General features: G+C 44.2%; 1 protein-coding gene across 2 annotated transcripts in view; it reads left to right on the forward strand.

The window, feature by feature from the left end:
• The window catches only part of hecw2b (HECT, C2 and WW domain containing E3 ubiquitin protein ligase 2b), a 77,750-nt gene that overhangs the window by 14,964 nt on the left and 40,912 nt on the right, over positions 1 to 21,874 (forward strand). For both annotated transcript variants that reach the window (XM_086283631.1, XM_086283632.1), the window contains exons 4-8: positions 344 to 438; positions 6,690 to 6,765; positions 6,838 to 7,007; positions 19,666 to 19,808; positions 20,322 to 20,422. In XM_086283631.1, coding sequence (XP_086139757.1) covers positions 344 to 438; positions 6,690 to 6,765; positions 6,838 to 7,007; positions 19,666 to 19,808; positions 20,322 to 20,422 — 585 coding nt within the window. The remainder of the gene's footprint in view (positions 1 to 343; positions 439 to 6,689; positions 6,766 to 6,837; positions 7,008 to 19,665; positions 19,809 to 20,321; positions 20,423 to 21,874) is intronic.

The following is a 21,874-nucleotide window of genomic DNA, read 5'->3' on the forward strand; positions in this document are numbered from 1 at the left end:
CTCATACAAAATACTGACTTACATTGAAAATTGTACAGACTTTTTTTTCTTTACAAACTGTATTTCCATGTGTGTTTGCATGTCTTTCAATAAATCACTACATTTCCCATTTTTCTAGCAAATTATAATGAATGGTTGGGGTAACTCAAGACTTTTACACAGTGTGTAATATAATGTAGTAGCAGATTTATGTTTCAATTTTATTTAAATAAGGTGATTTTGGAATCAATGCTTTCTGTTGTTGGCACATATTTTACCAAGTTACATAACTCTTATGAAAATGTTTTTTAATACATGGAATTATGATCATAAAGGTAGAGTGTTGTGTTTTCTCTCTCCACAGCTGAGACAAAGATCTGCTTTAAATATTATCATGGTATAAGTGGAGCATTAAGAGCAACAACACCTTGTATCACCGTCAAGAATCCTGCAGTACCAGTATGTATAGCTGTCTGTGTGTCCCACCTTCTTTTCTCCCAGTGATTGTTGTGTCCTCTGTCCAGGTGTGGGCCCAAGCAGCTGCGATTTGTTACAAATGTATATGTTTTGTATCTGTCAATAAATAAAGGAGTTTAAATCAGCGTCACAGTGAGGACAAGCCAAAACTTGACCAAAATACAGGCTTTTACTTGGCCGTCTAATATATCAGACATGAGAAAACCTTTCAAAATAAAAGGCAGCTCAGCTCTACAAACTCCTTAAAACTTAAACGCACTCCTACATCACACTCTGCTGATCTCTTCCATAAAATGAAAGAAAAACACACCAGCTATATTAAAGGAAAACAGTTGTTACCGTCCCCCAGAGTGATTGGTTAACCTAGAACTGTGATAGGTCTGTCTCGCACAGGCCTATTGCTGGAACATTTAGAGACAATTCTACTACAGCACGGTGGCACGGTGGTGAGCACTGTTGCCGCACAGCAAGAAGGTCCTGAGTTCAGTTCCACCATCAGGCCGGGGTCATTCTGTGTGGAGTTTGCGTGGGTTCCCTCCGGGTACTCCGGCTTCCTCCCAATTGAGTAATCCAAATTGCCCATAGGTGTGAATGCGGGAGTGAATGGTTGTCTGTCTCTGTGTGTTAGTCCTGCGACAGACTGGCGACCTGTCCAGGGTGTACCCCGCCTTTCGCTCTATGACCTCTGGGATAGGCTCCAGCACCCCCCCGCGACCCTGAAAAGGATAAGCGGAAGCAGATGGATCTGCTACAATGGCAAAAAGCATGTGACCCCGTGAATGACTCCCCTAGATCTGCTGGACCTGGAAGTCCAGCAGTTCATCTAAACAAAAGACACTTATACCTAAGCAGACATAGATGTATTTACCGTACCATAAAACAGTAAGAGAAGGTACGACCTCTCTCATGACCTTAGGATGTGTGTGCCAGAACACTCTGGGAGGCACACACAGTCTTTGCAGACTACTAAGGATCAGACCTCTATCATTATGCAATCGATTATAAAAATCAAAGTATATATGAGTACATATTTCTAAGCATAAATGACAATTCAACATATAAACCTAGTTTTACTGGACCTCTCTTCGGCCTTTGATATGGTGGACCATAACATTTTATTACTAAGACTTGAGCACACTGTGGGTATTAGAGGCACTGCCCTCGACTGGTTCAAATCATACCTCGCTGATAGATCCTTATCAGTTAACTTAGGCACCTTCTCCTCTTCCTCCGCTCTGGTCTGTTGTGGTGTGCCTCAAGGATCAGTTTTAGGCCCTATTCTCTTCTCATTGTATTTGCTCCCTCTGGGCGCAATCTTTGAAAAATACAACATCGCCTTCCACTGTTACGCCGACGACATACAGATCTATTTTGACCTTACTGACGACCTTGCTGTGTCCCTGCACTACTTTCAAGAATGCATGCGGGAGGTCAAAGAATGGTTCCTGAGTAATTCCCTCGTTTTAAACGATAAGAAGACTGAGATTGTGGTGTTCAACAGTAAAATCCCTCGTGCCCAACTCTGTGCTGCCCTGGGTTCCTTTGCTAGCTCTTCCTGTGACTATGTCAGTAACTTGGGTGTACTGCTGGATAGCTCGCTCAAACTCGATAAGCAAGTGTCTGCTGTAGTGAGATCTAGCTTCCACCAACTGCGCCTTATCTCTAAGGCTAGGCATTATGTTCCACACGAGGACCTGGAGAAGCTTATTCACGCTTTTGTGACCTCCAGGTTGGATTATTGTAACTCCTTGTACTACGGTCTTCCTTCTTCTCTTCTTCGTAGACTGCAAACAGTCCAAAATCCAGCAGCCCGCCTCTTGACTGGTGCCAGGAAATTTTGCCATATTACTCCTGTTCTAGCTAGCTTGCACTGGCTGCCCATAAAGTACCGTATTCAATTTAAAATATTACTCCTTACATTCAAAACTATTAATAAATTAGCGCCAAGTTATCTTAGTGAACTTCTCAAACCACATACTCCTGCTAGAACACTCAGATCTGCCACTCAACTACTTCTGACCCGACCCAGATCTCGGCTGAAGTCCCGGGGTGACCGTGCGTTTGCTCTGGCTGCCCCGGGACTGTGGAATAACCTTCCTCTCGACCTCCGCGCATCTGACTCCATTGCACTGTTCAAATCACGACTAAAAACCCACTTATTCAATCTTGCCTTTCCCTCTAGTTAATATTTCTTTTATGATTTTATATGATGCACTTTTATGCTCATTTAAATTCTTGCTTGCTCTGTACCTGTTGCTTTCCTGTGTATCAGTGACAGCTACCTGCTTGCATACTTAGTACTTGCTTTGGTCCTATTTCTATTATCCTCCTCCTATTCTCTATGTTACTTGTTAAGCACCTGGGCATACCCTTGGTTTTTAAGTGTGCTTTATAAATAAAGTTTATTATTATTATTATTATTATTATTATTATTATTATTATTATTACTATTATTATTATTATTATTAACAAACTGTGTTCCCACCTGTTTCCTATCCCCCCGTTATCTTGTGTTGTCACAGTCTATTCAATGCCACTTTCTTCCACTGGCTTCCTCCTTGTGATGTGTTTTATTTAGTGTTTTGTAAGAACTCAACAATGAAACTGAAATTTCAGTTTTTGTGTGGTTTTCAAAGTCCTTTATTATGGATCAAATTGCCGCCTGACAAAAGAATGTGACCATCATGGCAACTCCCCTCCACTGTGTCCATTTCATGTTTTAGCTTTCTAAAACATGAAATGGACACAGTGGACTGGCCTGTCTATAACATCCTTTGCCGTGATATTGGGTTGATCATGGACCCAGCCGACTCAGTTATAGTAGAGGACTCTAATAGCCATCTTCACCTGAAAAGGTGAAGCATGACCAGAACAGAAGGTCTAGTACCTACCAGCCAAGCCAGAACAGCAAAAGGTGGACACAGTTATTCAAACCAATACACAAGAATCCATCCATCCATTCGCTTATCCTTTTCAGGGTCGCGGGGGGCGCTGGAGCCTATCCCAGCTGTCATAGGGCGAAAGGCGGGGTACACCCTGGACAGGTCGCCAGTCTGTCGCAGGGCCAACACACAGGGACAGACAACCATTCGCACTCACATTCACACCTAGTGACAATTTAGATTAATCAATTAACCTATCCCCACAAGCTGCATGTCTTTGGGAGGAAGCCGGAGTACCCGGAGAGAACCCACGCAAACACGGGGAGAACATGCAAACTCCACACAGAAAGACCCCGGCCTGATGGTGGAATTGAACTCAGGACCTTCTTGCTGTGCGGCAACAGTGCTAACCACCGTGCCATAACCTTGAACTCAGCTTAGAACGTGATCAAAGATGTCTCTGTGTTGCTAGATTCATTTTTTTCCTCAGAAACTGGGAAGACTAGCCAGAGTACCCGTCCTAAAGGATGATGCTACCACCCCCATGCTTCACTTTAGGGATTATATTGGCCAGGTGATGAGCAGTGCTCCAGACATGACCCTCAAAGACTTAAATCTTTGTTTCATCTGACTGGAGAATTTTGTTTTGTCATTATCTGATAGGTTGCCTGGCAGGTGCCTTTTGGCAAACTCCATGCAGGCTGTTGTGTGCCTTTTACTGAGGAGTGGCTTTTGTCAGGCCAGACAGGCGTAACTGTTGCAGAAATGGTTGTCTCATTGGAAGGTTATCCTCAGAGCAGCGCCGGAGCACTGTCAGGTTTTTCGTGTCATGGTCTGTGTGCGGCAGGCAGGAATGGAGGACCCAAATGCAGACTCCAGCATGCGAACATAAACTCAAAAACCTCAGCTTTATTGCTGGCATGAGTCAATACAGGAAATAAACTGGGGAACGCTAGAAACTAAACTAGAAACACACAACACTGAACAGAGGAAAACACAGACAATAGATACAAGGGTTAAATAAGGGAACAAGAACCAGAAAGGAAACACAGCTGACCCTAATTAAACAGATGAGACCGGGGAGACGCAAAACAGAACCTGACGCACACCGACGGGAGACTATCAAAGTAAAACAGGAAGTACGCAGAGACACAGACTAAGGGAACAGACAGATGCACATGAAGACAAGACTGACCTAACAGGGGAGGAATCACGAAGGCAAACCAAGACTAGAAATAGAGAATAAACTCAGGAGTAAAATCATACTGGGCAAAGAAATCTAAAATACACAGAGAACCGAATAAATTAACAAGACTCAGAGAAACAAAAACACAAACACTGGGTGGACGACCCAGGTACCCTAACACTCAGCTTCCTGACTAAGATGATAGAGGCCATGGTGCTCACTGAGACCTTCAATGCTATAGAAAAGTTTAATGTAGATGGAGTCCAGACCTCCTGGGATCTAACAATGTTTTACGATAGATCTTGTACAGTGTGAATTTGAGGTTTATCTGGGCCATACTGTAAAGGCAAAGCAGTATGTGCTCAGTGCGTGGAAAGGTGAGAATCTTTTAGTCACTAGTGACTAAAAAAGGACAGTGTGCCTTGTGTTGTAGGACTTTCCTTTGTGATGTCGGACTTTAACTTGACCTGCAGAACAGTTGACCAGTGTTCTGCAATCTCACAGTGGTCAGCACTAGAGCAGGGCGATATGACCAAAAATATTTATCACGATATACATTTGAAAATTTGCGATAACGATATAACTGACGATATAATTGACGATATAATTGACACTAGACAAAATACTTTACAACTCCACAACTTTATTAGTGCAAAAAAAAAACCCCATCAATGTATTTTAACTTAAACAAGCAGCTGTTTTTATGTGCATTAAAGTTATATACAAATGTAACAGTGCAAATGCAATTCCTTGCTGACAGTTTAACCAAAGGGCATTTCCAGTGGAAATTGGCCGACATATCCTCAGCATAACCATGTATAATATCCACAAAACTTAAAAAGAGGTTATACACACAATACGGTAACATTATGTTGAAGCACAGTACATATCACTCCGCGAGGCTCCGCCTACAATAGCCGTAATGCTCCGACAATCCATCAAGCGGTGCGGCTTCGTAGCTTAGCAAAGTCGTACTGAAACATTTGACAGATTTTCGAGCGCCGTGCACATAAAATCGTTTCGAGGTCAGTAAACACAACCAGAGTTCATACATAAGGCACACGGGATTATAAGGGGCTCTGTTGATTTTTGAGAAAAATCTAAGGATTGATTTGAAGTGTGCCGTGTTTTCCAAACAACACGGTAATAACGACGGCCCGCTAGCATGCGCTACCAAAAATAGTGCTTTGTTGTGTATCTGACGGACGAAAGCTAAACCAGTTCCACACCACTGAAGCTGCAGCATTTTTACAAACCAGTTCTGGTTCATGTTTCATTCAACGATCTGCTTTCGCCCTTCTCATTCTGCGTCGCCGTATGTAAACAAAGGCACTGCACATGCGCGTTTTACCCATATTCTATTGCGATATTTCATTTTGTTATCGTTGCCCAACATTATACCGGTGTTATTGTGAACGGTGTGATATGGCCCAGCCCTAGTCAGCACTGTTGCCTCACAGCAAGAAGGTTCAGTGTGGAACTAAACTCAGGACCTTCTTGCTGTGAGGCCAGGGCCTTTCTCTGTGGAGTTTGCATGTTCTCCCTGTGTTTGTATGGTTCTCTCTGGGTACTCTGGCTTCCTCACACCGTCCAAAGACCTGCAGTTAGTGGGGTGAATTGGTAATTCTATAATGCCCATAGGTGTGAATTGGAGTATGAATGGTTGTCTGTCTCTATGCGTTAGTACACCCTGGACAGGTCCAGGGGTACCCCGACCCTCTGCCCTAAGACAGCTAGGATAGGCTCCAGCCACACCGTGACTCAGAATTGGATAAGTGGAAGAAAATGGATGGATAATAAATCCAGGTTACACGAGGAACTGTTCAAGAGTTCAAGAGCTCACAAAATTATTTTTCACTCTTACTGACTCATCCTGATAAAATAATGGCTAATAAATTCAAGCATTAATACATGGAGCTTTGTGAAAAGAATAATATATTTTGGATAGTTTGTGGCTTTGGGAAGCCATAAACTGAATTTAAACAGTGAGATTCAATGAGGTGTGATTGTAGTGAGGGTGAATGGCACTAACCTCTCTCATGTGAAGAGATGTGAGAAACAGTCTTAACTCCACCCACTTAAGTCTTCCTGGTTAAACTTTTATCTGTTAGAGTCAGGGCTGAAAACATGTTCATTTTTTTGTTTTTCTTTTTTTTTGTCATCAGGTGAGGGGTGAAGGCCAGGTGGAGGAGCAGTCAGAGTATGAGCACTGTCGGAAACTTGTCAGCTTCACCCTGTCAGGTGAGATGAATGAGTCAGTGGAAATGTGCTGGAGAATGAATACAAAAATACTCATGAAGTATTCCAATTCAGACTTCCGAGCAGTGAACCTAAAGAAAGGGATGTTCTTCAACCCGGACCCCTACCTGAAAATGTCGATCCAGCCCGGGAAGAGGAGCGGCCTCCCAAAGTTTACCCACCATGGCCAGGAGAGACGCTCCTCCATCATATCCAACACCATCAACCCTGTGTGGCTTGGGGAGGTTAGCATAACTTCACACTGACTCAATAAGATTACCTTACCCAGCAGGCACTACAGAGCTTGGATGGAGCCGATGGGTGAGGGCACTCTATCTGTGACACCTATTCTAATAATAAACTGGCAGCCCTAAGTAGTCTTGCATGCCCTGGCCATGCCAGTTCTTTTACTTCTAATAGAATTATCATTAGCTCACTGTCACATGAACATCCATTTTTATTTGAACCATTTCACTACTCAAATTTCTTATTCATGGTACTAATTAGACTTGTACTTTATGTTTTTGATTAAAAATAAAGATGATTTGTTATTAGCAAAAGTACATATAGATAAACTGTTCTAATGCTTTGTATCACTGTAAACATGGATGTCTGTATATATTCTAGAGGGCATACAGAAGAAATGTATAAACTGAATCAATTTCAGTTTTGGTTTTCATTGCATGCAGTTTATTAATAATTAAATTCAATTATCTACATCTTTACCACACATTTGACTACATACAGGTACTGTAGGTGCAGTAAATGGTTAAATGATACTCATTGCAATATGCTGGGCATTCACTGATAAGATTGAACATACCGTATTAGGCTACGTTCACACTGCAGGCGAAAGCGCATTAAATCCGACTTTTTTGACCCTCTGCGACCCATCTATCCGATCATGGTGTGACAGTGTGAACGGCACAAATCCGATATTCTGGGTCACTTTCGTATGTGGCACTGAATCCGATACATATCCGATGTTTTAGAAAGCGACTGCTGTTTGATGGTCATGTCGCATTAAATCCGTCTTTTACATCACTGACACAAGACAGACGCCAATTATCAGCTCCGGAGAAGACATCGCGAACGCTTCCTGTCCATCCAGTGTAGATATCAGTGAAACTGTTGGGAAGACAACGTTGGAGAAACGTGAACATTTTATTTGTACTGTATAATCTGCAGATTCTGACAGAAATCTGCAGCTATCCTTTGAAGCACTGCTCCTCTAAAACAGCAATAAGGATCATTATTAGGTTATCTACATTATTATGTCAATAACAAAATAACTTGAAGCAAAATTGGGAAACGTAAAGTCAGAAACAAGTCTTTATATTAAGGCCATCAGTCAAACAATACTGTTTGCTCTGGGTCTAAACAGAGCGCGTTGTGCGTGACGTCTTCTTTTGCGCATGCGGCCGCTTTGAGCGTTCACACTAGAGCGCATTTGCTGTCGCATTTTATTTGTAGTGTGAACGAGCAGACAAAAAAATCGGATTTGTTCAAAAACTCAGAATTGAGCATTAAGACCTGCAGTTTGAGCGTAGCCCTAGAGGCTGGGATTAGGTAAAGATGGTCCTTGATGATCATCTATGTCCAGCTGAGGATGAATTTGTATACTCGTGTAGTTAAAATAAATGAACTTACAGCAATAGTGTTGACTCTACTCTTTGCCTTGGCAGAGTAATAAAAGGAAAGATAGAAGAGACAACTATAGTTATGTGGCAACATATGGACTGATGTATTTACAATCAGCATTTTAATCATGAGCTTTAAGGCAGTAATAATAGCATTAGCCATGTTTAGCACATTACTTTCAACAGGGGGTCAGGCTGTCCACAGACACAAGGTTCAGCTCTTTATCTCACTGCAGAATCCTTTCATATTCTTCACGTATGTCTTTGTTGGGCAGAGTGTAAATACAGAGGCTGTATTTGTATAAGCACAGATACTTCTTAGCAGTGCAAAGCTATCTGCACAGCTCTGCAGAAAGATCCAGGCAGCCAGTGTGTCTCTCTCTAACCAATCAGAGTCCTCCTTACATGGGACAGTGTGGCTAACTTGCATTAGCAAATTGGAGGCGTTGAGTGCTAGAGCAGCTGGCAGCTGGAAACCTGGACCCCCTTTGGCCATTTATCAAGACTACATGAAGTATACTCTGAAGGTCTATAGAAAGATGCATTATGGAGAATCTCTACTGTGACCATCAGCAAAACCAGCCAGCCTATGTACACCACAGCAGCAGTGATCAGTGACATGCTTGGCTACAAGATGAACAGCCACAAGGAGCAGTACCCTTGATGGAGAAGGAGACTAGAGACCAAAATCAAAGCAGCATGGAGAGCAGTTAGCCAAATGTCGGAGTTGCAGACGTAGAAGGGGATGTCTAAGAAGTACAGAAAGCTGCCTATACTTGTGGCCTTGGATACTGCCAACAAAGAACCACAGCCTTGACTAGCCGCTAGAAGAGGTATACACAAGAGACAGAAGGCAGGAGAATAAACCTTCCAAGGTATATTCTCAGTGGTAGTACTTTATTAATCACAGAAGACATTATTGTGGGCATAGTTTCTCCAAGACAGTAAGAACAGCAACTAACTAACCTAAATTAATTAAACAAAAATATTTCCTGTTGTTCAGTGGTGCTAAACGACTGGGTCGGAGGTGTTGTCCAACATTCTGCTTATTTTGGACAATATATGTTCAGCTCCTTCTCCACAATGTCACTGGCAGATACGTTTATTGAGTCTGTTGGCATCGTCAGCCTGCTGCCCCAGCATGCAACAGCATGGTGAATGTCACCTACACAACAGACACCAACGCAAACTACCTCAGTTGCCTCAGAAAATAGAGACAACTCTGGGAAGCGCAGACTGAGCCCCAGGCCCAGAGGCCTGAGGGCCCTCCACCCCTCGGAAGGGGCCCGACTGAGCCACGGGTGCTAGGCCCCACCAAGCAGGCGCCGGGAGTGAGCCAATACACACCCAGGCACCCAGCCCCGGACACTAAGAACCACCCATTGGTGGTTCTTAGTGTCCGAAAGGTGAGGGCATCAGCAACTGGCAGGGAGTGTGGTGAGGGGAGATGGGCTGCCACACCTGGGTTGGCCTAAGATGTTCCCAGAGAGATGGAGACCCGACCTGACACATAAACATAAACAAACAGTCACACTAAGACACAAACATGCATTCACACCCTCATGCACACATATACAAATACTCATCACTCGCCCAACATGGAGACAAACAGAAATGAACACTGTACACACACTCACACTCCCCAAACGTACTCTATACCTCCAGATCCAGAGGGGCAAACCCAGAGGGCCAATCCGCCCCCAGACCCAGGAGATGTTTCCCTTTGGTCTGGGGTGGAGACAAGCAGACCGCGCCCGGTCCTGCAGCAGCACGGAAGCCCAGCATCCCAGACCCCCGATGGCGAACAGAGAACCGGGGTGTGAAGACCCCATACCTAAAATGCATTTTAAAAACATGGGAGGGGCATGGTACTCTCTGCCAGGAAGCAGCTGCTGTCAGCACCGCCCCTACCAAGAGCCCTCAATGTCTACATGTATTTAAAATTGAGAGGTGGGCACTGACACCAGAGGTGACGTCCTTTGGATGCTGTTTAGCGTGCCCACCCCCAAGGCCCTTCATGTATGTGTTATGAGTGTGTAAGTAATGTGGATGTCTAAGCTGTGGAATAAAATTAAGGCACAGTTGGCCAGAAGGAGACAGAGGAGGAATGCCCCCTTGCACCTCACTGACACACCTGTACCCAAGGCCCGGCATGTGTCTTGGTGTGATGAAGCGGAAAAAAGGGAGGCTCCCTACGTTTTGAAGTAAATATCTGTACTCCTTACATTTTCAAAACAGGCTTGTTACTTTCGGTTGAACACATCTGAGAGGAGTTATTTTATGTTCCTAATCATACATCCTAATGGTGTATCAATCAGTAAGGGATGTCGCATAGAAAGAGATGAAAGAGACAGAACTGTATGCCAAGGTCAGGGGTTAACATGGGCCGGTGTTTTTCATTGGCACAACATGGTAACGAGTGTTAATATCCACAAGTGGCAGTTGAGGTACTTCAGCATCTAGCTAGCACTACAAAAGAAGTGCAAGCATGACATGAGTTTTTTAAGTGGCAGGTACTTTCAAAAGCATCGTTTCTATCAGCTTAACAAAGGTCAGCACACCACATGCAACCACATAAAACAATACTTGTGACCCTGAATTTTATAAGCAGAACAACATGGGTTAATGGATAGCTGCAGCGTTGCAACCATAAAAACAACAGAAAAATTTTAGAAGTGTTCTAGGGTCTTATATATATATATCTATATCTATATCTATATCTAGCTGTCTATCTATCTATCTATCTATCTATCTATCTATCTATCTATCTATCTATCTATATTTCTCTCTCTCTCTCCCTATATATATATATATATATATATATATATATATATATATATATTAGGGGTGCAACGATATTCGTATCGATATTGAACCGTTCGATACAGTGCTTTCGGTTCGGTACGCATATGTATCGAACAATACAACATTTGTAATTTATTTTATCAATTTTCCTTCTGACGATGCTGTCTGTGTTGAGCGCTCAGTGAATCTGTGTTCGACTACTCCGCCTAGGCTGCACTGTCGAGCGCAGATCCACTGAGCGCTCAACACAGACAGCATAGTCAGAAGGAAGAGCGCAGGGCAAGCTAGCGAGACAGAAGTTAAGCTCTCCTTTTAACATGGACCTCCCCCACCCTCATTCAGATCTGGCGTTTGGAATTATTTTGGTTTTCATGTGACATATGACCCTGAAGGTAAGCGAGTCATGGACTAAAGTAAAACAGTATGTTGGATGTGCCATGCAATGCTCAATTACATTGGTGTGAACTAGTGTGTTAGCGCAGTTAGCTCGTTAACGTGTTGGCCGTCTAGCCCCATGCACGGAGTGATCGGCGGTAGCTCGTTAACGGAGATTTTCCGTGTTGTGGCGTTAAGGTCATTTCAACGAGATTAACCTGAAAGCACTAGTGGGAACACAACGAATATGACTGCACATTTACGCCGACATCATCCTAGTGCAAAGACAAGTGGAAGCAGACAAAAAAAAGCAAGCATGCTACAAACTTTAGCCGAGTCATTTAGACAGCTGTTAGCACATGATTCTCCTTATGCTGCTGAGAATATAGCCCAGAAGAAGCGGATAGTATAGCTTTTATTTTGGAAAGAGCCATTTCTCTGTAATAAACTCTCTTTTCCAAAGATGAGTGATTCCTCAATCAGATACAGGGCTTGCAATATCGCTAGTCCGACGTCCCGGAGCTAGCGATTTTTTCAGTCGGGCTACCAAAATCTATCTCTGCCCTGCCCGTCGGGCTATTGTAGGAAAAATATATGTCAATGCTTTTGCATTCTTTCAGAAATGTAGCTGGGTAATTATGTCATTGGCATCGGTGAGCCACTGTCAATATGTGACATATTGAAGTCGCGTTTGAATTTGCGCTTGTTTTTTTGCTTTCACTTTGCAATCCTGCGAACTGTGTATAGAGAGCGACAGCACTGATCTGTGAGTGATGATAATTTGTGCACCAATTCCTCTGACATCGTCTTATTAATCGTTAGCTTACTATGCAAACATGACAAGTGAAATCTCCCGCAGCTTAAACATGTGAGAGGTTGATCGCGCAGAGAATCGCTGAGCTTATATGAGTGTGTGTGTAAAAGCATTTCAGTTCTGCTGAGCCAAATAAGACAGGTCAGGGTGAAGAAGTGACAGCCAAAGAAAAGCTTACCACAAAACGGAGAAGTTATGACAAATCAGACTATAAGGCAAAAAGAAAGTGCAGCTTTATGGTTTCATGGACAAAATAATTTCTGTGGCTGCGATATGACGAGCTAAATAACCAGGGCTGCACATAAGTGGTCCGCAGGTGCGCATTCGCTGTCAAAATAAAAAACACGCACAAGGGTTAGGGTTAAATTTAAAAACTGTACTTTTAAGTTAAAATATATATTTATAATTTTAATAAATGACAAATTAAAAATGCTTGAACATTTTTTTGTATCGAAAAAATATCGAACCGTGACACCAAAGTATCGAACCGAACCGAACCGTGAATTTTGTGTATCGTTGCACCCCTAATATATATATATATATATATATATATATATGGCATGGTTTGTTACTTAGCCATCAGTTAGATGATAACTCCTGGGTTTCTGTTTTTAAGCCCCTTAAATCCTAAAACTCTGTAAATCCTTGTCCCAGGTTAATCCTTGCTTTGTCCTCTTCTTTTCTCCCTTCACTGTTTTCATTTTGAAGCAGCTTTTTTACTTTGTTCTGTTTGAATCCACCATGCCAGCTATGTAATACTGTCATTCCAGTAAATTCCAGTGTGGTACTGTGATAGAATGGCACCTGTGCAATATTTCAGTTGAGAAATTTACTTGCTACTACAGTGGGGCAAAAAAGTATTTAGTCAGCCACCGATTGTGCAAGTTCCCCCACTTAAAATGATGACAGAGGTCAGTAATTTGCACCAGAGGTACACTTCAACTGTGAGACACAGAATGTGAAAAAAAAATCCATGAATCCACATGGTAGGATTTGTAAAGAATTTATTCGTAAATTAGGGTGGAAAATAAGTATTTGGTCACCTCAAACAAGGAAAATCTCTGGCTCTCACAGACCTGTAACGTCTTCTGTAAGAAGCTTTTCTGTCCCCCACTCGTTACCTGTATGAATGGCACCTGTTTGAACTCATCATCTGTATAAAAGACACCTGTCCACAGCCTCAAACAGTCAGACTCCAAACTCCGCCATGGCCAAGACCAAAGAGCTTTCGAAGGACACCAGGAAAAGTATTGTAGACCTGCACCAGACTGGGAAGAGTGAATCTACAATAGGCAAGCAGCTTGGTGTGAAAAAATTGGGAGAATGTCATGTGGTCAGATGAAACCAAAGTAGAACTTTTTGGTATAAACTCAACTCGTCGTGTTTGGAGGAAGAAGAATACTGAGTTGCATCCCAAGAACACCATACCTACTGTGAAGCATGGGGGTGGAAACATCATGCTATGGGGCTGTTTTTCTGCCAAGGGGACAGGACGACTGATCCGTGTTAAGGACAGAATGAATGGGGCCATGTATCGTGAGATTTTGAGCCAAAACCTCCTTCCATCAGTGAGAACTTTGAAGATGAAACGAGGCTGGGTCTTCCAACATGACAATGATCCAAAACACACCGCCCGGGCAACAAAGGAGTGGCTCCGTAAGAAGCATTTGAAAGTCCTGGAGTGGCCTAGCCAGTCTCCAGACCTCAACCCCATAGAAAATCTGTGGCGGGAGTTGAAAGTCCGTGTTGCTCGGCGACAGCCCCAAAACATCACTGCTCTCGAGAAGATCTGCATGGAGGAATGGGCCAAAATACCAGCTACTGTGTGTGCAAACCTGGTAAAGACCTATAGTAAACGTTTGACCTCTGTTATTGCCAACAAAGGTTATGTTACAAAGTATTGAGTTGTATTTTTGTTATTGACCAAATACTTATTTTCCACCCTGATTTACCAATAAATTTTTTTTTTTTTTCCTTTTTTTTTTTGGCCTGTCCCGTTTGGCTCTTTTGCCCTCAGAATTGTTGTCTAAAGGCAAAGAAAGATGCCCAACGGATTTACTTTACCAAACTGACCATCCCAGCCTTGCCGTAATGGTCCATTTGATTCACCTTTTATTGTTTATTTTATTTTCACTTACTGAATACGGGACAGACTTGACTGGGGGAAAGAAGGGGAGAAAGAAAGAGGGAAAGAGAAACAGCTGAGAAGAGGGACGGGGGAGAAGGGCAAAAGACAAAAACCAAAAGAACGGGCAGAGAAAAAAAAATGCATATATCAATCACCTGGATCACCTGCTGAGAAAGAAAAAAGAAAGCAAGCAGAAGAGAACAAGAGTAATAGAATAAACAGCATCACAATGATATATGGGAATATGACAGTAAATACTAAATGTTAAACATTATTGTGCAGCACATAAGATCAACAGAACACAGTGTGCTTTGAGGTAGGAGCCAAAAAGGGTGTAGTTTGTGGGTGTGATCACCCGTGTGTACACCTGTGAGCATGGACGCGTTTGTTTTTTGTTTTTTAAAAGGTTCCTTCATGTAATAATCTGCTAGAGGGTGTGGGGGGGGCCACAGCCCTGTCCTCCAGGGCATGAAGCAGGTGTGGAGGAGATCAAAACTCCAGACATCCAGAGGCCCCCAGAACACAAGAGACCAAGGAAGACCAACAGAGGGGCAGCTGCGCCACTGTCCCGGAAAGAGCTGAGGAGAGTCCCAGATGAGGGCTCACTCAGCAGCCGCGGAGCAGAAGCCAGGGGGAGTTGCAGTGACGCGCCCGTGAGCTCCGCCGGCAGCCAGCTGCGCCTGAGTGACCTAGCCCCAGGCCGAGAGGCCGGGGGCACCCCACCTCCGAAGTGGCCCGAGCAAGCCCCGGCCGCCAAGGAGTGAGCCGGTGTGTACCTGGACGCCCATCCCCGGACACAAAGAACCACCAACGCACCGATGTCTGAGGGGGTCCGCCACTGGCAGGGGAAGTGGTGGTAGGGGGAGATAGGCCTCCAAACCTTGGAGGGCCTGAGATGTCCCCAGAGAGGTGGCGCCTGACACCCAACCTGACATATAGATACAGACATACAGGCACACACAGATACAAACATCCATTCCCACCCTCATGCGCTCATATGCACTTACTCCACACTCAACCAACGTGGAGACAGACATAAAGAGACGTTGTACACACGATCACACTCCCCAAGCGTACTCTACAAACCGGGTCTAGGTGCCCCCGCCCCTGGAGGGGGGAACTGCACCCAGACCCAGGTGGTGTTTCCCTTTTCCCTGCGGTGGGGGGAGGCAGACCGCCCCGACTCCGCAGCAGCAGGAAGGCTCCACACTCCAGACCGCAGTCGGACGGCCAACTCCTCCTCCTAGCCCCCCCTGCTCCAGCAGGTCGCAGAGAATGGGGGTGAGAGAAGACTCCAAACCTCCCTCCACCCGCTCATTGTAATGTTGATGCATGTGTGTTCTAAGGTGCATTTAAAACCCAGGAGGGCTTGGAGCTACCTGCCAGAGAGCAGCAGGTAAGCGCATGGTCCCTCCTGCTAGCCCTCAATGTCTACGTGTATTTAAAATTGAGAGGTGGGCAACGATGCCAGGGGTGGGGTGTACACCCTGATGGTACTTTGGACTCCGTGTATCGTGCCCACCCCCAAGATCCTATATGTATGTGTAATGAGAGTGTGAGTAATGTGAATGTCTAAGTTGTGGGATAAAATTGAGGCAGAGGCAGCCAGAAGGGGACAGAGGGGGGGGGGTAGCCTCCTCTGCACCCTGGTGACATACCCCTACTCCAAGGCCCTGCATGTGTGGGTGGTTGTGGAGGAGCGGGAAGAGGGAGGCAGCTGGAGATGGGGAGGGAAGGAAGGGAGGGGCAAGTGACCCCTCCCTGGGGCCAGCTCCCCCGCTGACCCCAGTAGGCACCCCCACACTCCGCGACCCGCCAGGGAAAGGGGGCCCAGGCCCATCCAGACCGGGGCCCAGCGCAGCAGCGCCGCCCGGCCCCACAGAGCCCGGGATAGTCCACCCAACCCCACCACAGAGAAAACTGCACCCACCCCACCATCCACTCCTCTTCCAGACTACATAAGACAATAAACACCCAGGCTGAGATCTTCCTCCACCTCTCCTGTATCTCCCCCTCCTGCAGAGGGAGCTCCTGAGGAGAGGAAAGCTCCTGCAAGATGTGACAATCTCCCCCACCAGTTGAAGAGCCCCCCAGGTGGCTCGATGCACCGGCGGCACCCTGCTCCAGGGCTGGGCCCCCATGCACCCACCCGCCCACAACCCCGGCAACACACCAACCAGGACCCAAGCCCCCGAGGCCCGGTCCGGGTCCCAGCCCAGAGACGGAGCGCCCCCAGAACCTCACGCCCATCCCGGACCCACCCAGGGGCAGCCAGGCTACCAGGTCAGTAACCCACGTCCGTCAGCACAGACCCTCCCCTAGCCCCGCTGCACGCAGCCGCGAGGAAACAGTCACCTGAGAGCCAACAGAGCCCCTAACCGGACATGACCGCTACCCCGGGTTGAGCCCCCCAAGGAAGATGCCTCCGGGGAACCCCCCGACGCCCTAAGCCTGTCCCTACCCCCACACCAATCACAACAGTGAAGGCGGGACCAAACTATGACCCCCCACCCCCACTAGGTGATGGAGCTGATCAAAGGAGCCCAGAGCAATTGATCTGATGTGGTGGCAGAGGCTGTATCAAGACTAATGTAATCTAATAGATAATTTCTATATTGGTTAGAATTAAGATTATTTTTATTTTTCCAGTTCATGAGGACTGTTTTCTTGGCTATGCATAGGGCAGTGAAAACCATATGGGCGATATTCTTTTCTGAAGTGACATTATCTAAGCTGCCCAACAAACACACTAAGGGGGAAGTTGGAATGTTACATTTCAGACACTTCGATAAGTCTTCACATATCTCGCGCCAAAACTTCTGAACTGGTGGACAGAACCAAAGAGCGTGGATATAATTGTCCGGTGAATTGGTTTGGCAGTGTGAGCAGTTGTTGGTAGACGTAAAGCCCATCTTGAACATCCGATGACCTGTATAGTGCACTCTATGTAATATTTTGTATTGAATTAATTGAAGACTGGGATTTCTAATTAGATGAAAGGTTTTTAAGCAAATCTGAGACCAGAAGTTTAGGTCTAAGTTAACTGATAAATCCGCTTCCCATTTTGCAATAGGAAGTGATATTGATTCATCTGTTTTAGAAAGTGTTCTGTATATTTTGGATAGTAATTTGGGGAGTTTAAGAGTAAGAAATTGAACCACACTTGGTGGTGTTTGTAGTTCAACTTGACCCGGTTTAAATTTCTTTTTTACTATGGATTTAATTTGTTGATATTCTAAGTCTTTTCTTGTTGATCCCATATTGTGTAACTAGTCCGTCAAATGAAATAAATTCTGTTCCTTCTAGTATATGTTCTAAATATTTGATTCCTTTACCACTCCAATCTGAAAAATTTATCATATTATTGTTTTGTAATATGTCAGGGTTGTTCCAGATAGGTGTACGTTTGCATGGGATTAATGAAGACGCCGTCAATTTTAGAAACTCCCACCATGCTGTCAGAGAAGAGCTGATGTTGATGCTTTTAAAGCATTCATGTCGTTGGATGTTTGAGCTGATAAATGGTAGGTCTGAGATCTCTAGATTATTGCAGAGTGCTTGTTCTACATCTAGCCAAGGTTCATCTAAGAGGGTGTGTTTTAGCCATCCTGAGATAAACTGAAGCCTGTTGGCTAAGAAGTAGTGCTGAAAGTTAGGCAGTTCTAGTCCTCCTTTATCCTTGGTCTTTTGTAGTGTTTTTAAGCTTATACGTGGGGGTTTATTTTTCCAAAGGAATTTGGACATACATGAATCTAGAGATCTGAACCAATCTTGTGGCGGTTTAGTTGGGATCATTGAGAATAAATAATTTATTTTTGGTAAGACCATCATTTTTATAGCGGCAACCCTTCCCATGAGTGATATGGGTAGACATTTCCATCTAGCCAGATCATCTTCTACCTTCTTTAAAAGTGGGATATGGTTTAATTTAGTTAGATCTGCAAGCTTGGGAGAAACATTAATACCTAAATATTTTATATTTCCCGATTGCAGTGGTGTAGAAGAGGAATTATGGAAGGAGCAATTAATCGGTAGGACTGTAGATTTTGACCAGTTAATTGAGTAATCTGATATTCTTGCAAAAGAGTTTATCAATTCAATCACCCCAGAGATATTGGTTTGTGAATTTTGGAGAAAGAGTAACACATCATCCGCATAAAGGCTGATTTTATGTTCCACGTTCTTGCATTTTATGCCCTTAATTACTGAATTCTGTCTAATTGCTGCTGCTAGTGGTTCAATAAAAATTGCAAATAGTGAAGGGGAGAGTGGGCATCCCTGCCTGGTGCCCCTCAAGAGACAGAAGCTGGAGGATGTCTGGTCATTTGTTCTAACACAAGCTGTTGGGGAATTATATAATATTTTTAACCAGTTTATGAAAGAGGATCCAAAACCAAATTTGTGTAAAGTTGCAAATAGAAATTTCCAGTTAACTCTGTCAAATGCTTTTTCTGCGTCTAAAGAGAATATTGTAGTTTCTAGGTTTTTACTGTATGAGTAGTCTATCAAATTAAGTAATCTACGTGTATTTGTTGATGAGTGCCTACCTTTTATGAAACCAGTTTGGTCAGGATGAATTAAGAGGGGGGTTATTTTCTCCAGTCTCTTTGAGAGAGCTTTGCAGATTATTTTAAGGTCTACATTTATAAGGGATATTGGACGATAGCTTGAGGGATATACAGGGTCTTTGCCTGGTTTTAGCAGGAGATTAATGTTTGCAGAATTCATATTTGATGGAAGTCTGCCCTTTTCTTTAATTTCCAACAACGTTCTGTAGAAAACTGGTGCTAGAATCGACCAGAATAAATTCTTTACAAATCCTACCATGTGGATTCATGGATTTTTTTTTTCACATTCTGTGTCTCACAGTTGAAGTGTACCTCTGGTGCAAATTACTGACCTCTGTCATCATTTTAAGTGGGGGAACTTGCACAATCGGTGGCTGACTAAATACTTTTTTGCCCCACTGTAAATATTCTGCAGTCAACTGTTAGTAGAAATGATTAGGAACGACAGCAACTGAGAAGTGGTAGGCCAGGTAGAGTCACTGGGCAGAGTCAATAATTAACTTTATGTAATGCAAGCAAAACTGTATAAATATACTAAACTTTCCAGCATTTTGCTATTTACTCTTTCTTTAGAAATATACATTTGTGGCTTTGATAACTGATGTGCTGGAGATTGAGGTGAAGGACAAGTTTGCCAAGAGCCGGCCAATCATCAAGCGCTTCCTGGGCCAGCTGATCATCCCCATCCGGAGACTTCTGGAACGGCCAGCTGCTGAGTAAGTTGGCACGCAGAGCCAAACATGAGATGGGTTCAGAACCAAAAACAGGTAAAGGACAAAACAACTGTGCAAGGAAAGTCAGTCAGACTCAGTGTCAGTGACGGTGTCACGTGTGTTGTACTTTTTTTTTACGTTTCTTTCATAGAAGGTTGTTCTTTAAGACAGAAAGAGCAACCTTCTCTGGAGGGTAGTAGTTATGTAGTTCAGTCAGTACCTATCCATAATTCCCAACCAGCTTGCTGGTCAGGCATTAATTTAAGTAAGCAATGATGGCATACAGTTTGTGCAGTGTTAACAACAATTGTCAGTCTCCAGGCAAGTTGCACAGAAATTACCAATAAATTCCCCATTGTGGAAAACTGCATATAAATCAGCAGAATGTAGTTGATGCAGATTGTTGATTGAATTGAGATCAGTGTGCTGAGGAAAGAGAGCTTGTTTTCTGTACCGTATTGAAATGCTAGTAGGTGTTTGTCAGTAGGGACAAAACAATTGTTTATGTGTGTGCAGTGATCAGACAGTCAGCTACAGCCTGTGTCGTCGTCTTCCTATGGACCATGTGAGCGGGCAGCTTATGTTCAGAGTGGACATCACTTCAGCTGGACAAGAAGGTGTGTATGTGTACGCTTACAAATGGTGAGCCTTCGAGCAATGGTGCCAGGACCTCCATACTCATTTCAGTGCTCTATTGTGGATGTTTTGACATTCCTGCAGGAGCTGCTGAATACGGGCCTTTCATTTTCAACAGTTAAGGTCTGTCTAGCGGCTATATTTGCTTGTCATGTTGGCTTTGATGGGGTGACACCAGGTGCACATCCCCTTGCCATATGTTTTCTGAAAGGGGTTCGCTGGCTGAGACCTGTGCTTAAGTCCAGTGTCCCTGCTTGGGACTTATCTTTGGTGCTGGAGGCCGTTTGTAGCCCCCGTTTGAACCCATTGAGTCTGTGGATATGAACTTTCACTCGCACACTTTGGTTTGCTTTGGTTTTATCGATTGGATGTTACAGCCCCTTCGGTGGCTCATACTGTCCTGTCTGCTTGGTCTGCTGCACACTAAGGTGGTGGTGGTCCGATTCCAGTTCAGTGGCTGCTCTGCGGGACGTGTATATATGTCCCAGCCTTATGTGTTGTACCGAGTGAATCGACTGAAAGGGAACAGAAGTTGTAGAGAGAACTGTTCGTTTGTCCTGTGTTTTACAGTCCACATGCAGCTGGAAAGTTGGCAGAGTGGAGTCTAGACTGACATGGTTAAAATAACCACTGATGGTGATCAATGCCTCTGTGTGTTTACACTATAGGCCATCAACAGTTGCATGTATGATGTTACACGCTGCTGCACCATTAGCTGATGGTGGTACAAAAAAAAGTTAATATAGTGGAGGAGAATTCCTGCGATAAATAATATGGGCGCACACTGACAGCTAAAAGTTTAACGTTAGGTGAGGAGAGATGTTCCTTCACAGTAACATATCCTGGAATACACCACCTTTCATTAATAAACACTGCAATCCCTCCACCTTTCCTCTAACTGCTCAGCTTGGCCTCTCTGTTGGCCCGAGCAGTGAAAAAGCCAGATGACGAAGCCGGTGGCACTGAGTGCAGCCATGCCTCCATGCATAATAAGCTGCCTCCCAATACTGCCTCTGATGTTTTATCAACTCCATCTTATTAGTCAGAGACCTCACATTCCCTATGATGACTGATGGAACAGGGGATTTATATTCCCTTCTCCTTGTTTTAACTCTTGCTCTGGCCTGATGTCTCCTCTTGAGTTCCTGTGGAACTCTGGGCAGCAGCGGTGTGTTGCAAAATGTAAAAACAAAAGCACTGCGAGGGCCATAAAAACATGCCAAAAAAATGACCAAGATCCACATGCCACATGCATGTGGAGGCATGCTATGGAGAGAAGAGGAATGAAAGTCAGTGAAAACAAGATAAAATACATGTGTGTAAATAAGAAAGGCGTAATAGTGAGGAGCAGGGTGTGTTCAAGTACCTGTGGTCAACCTTCCAAAGCCACGGACAGTACACAAGAGCGGTGAACAAGATAGGGGCAAGCAGAG

This window comes from Aulonocara sp. 'chitande type north' Nkhata Bay, linkage group LG23 (assembly GCF_057382095.1).
Source record: "Aulonocara sp. 'chitande type north' Nkhata Bay isolate Kocher_YH1m ecotype deep benthic linkage group LG23, A_spYH_male_GT1.1, whole genome shotgun sequence".
NCBI lineage: Eukaryota > Metazoa > Chordata > Actinopteri > Cichliformes > Cichlidae > Aulonocara > Aulonocara sp. 'chitande type north' Nkhata Bay.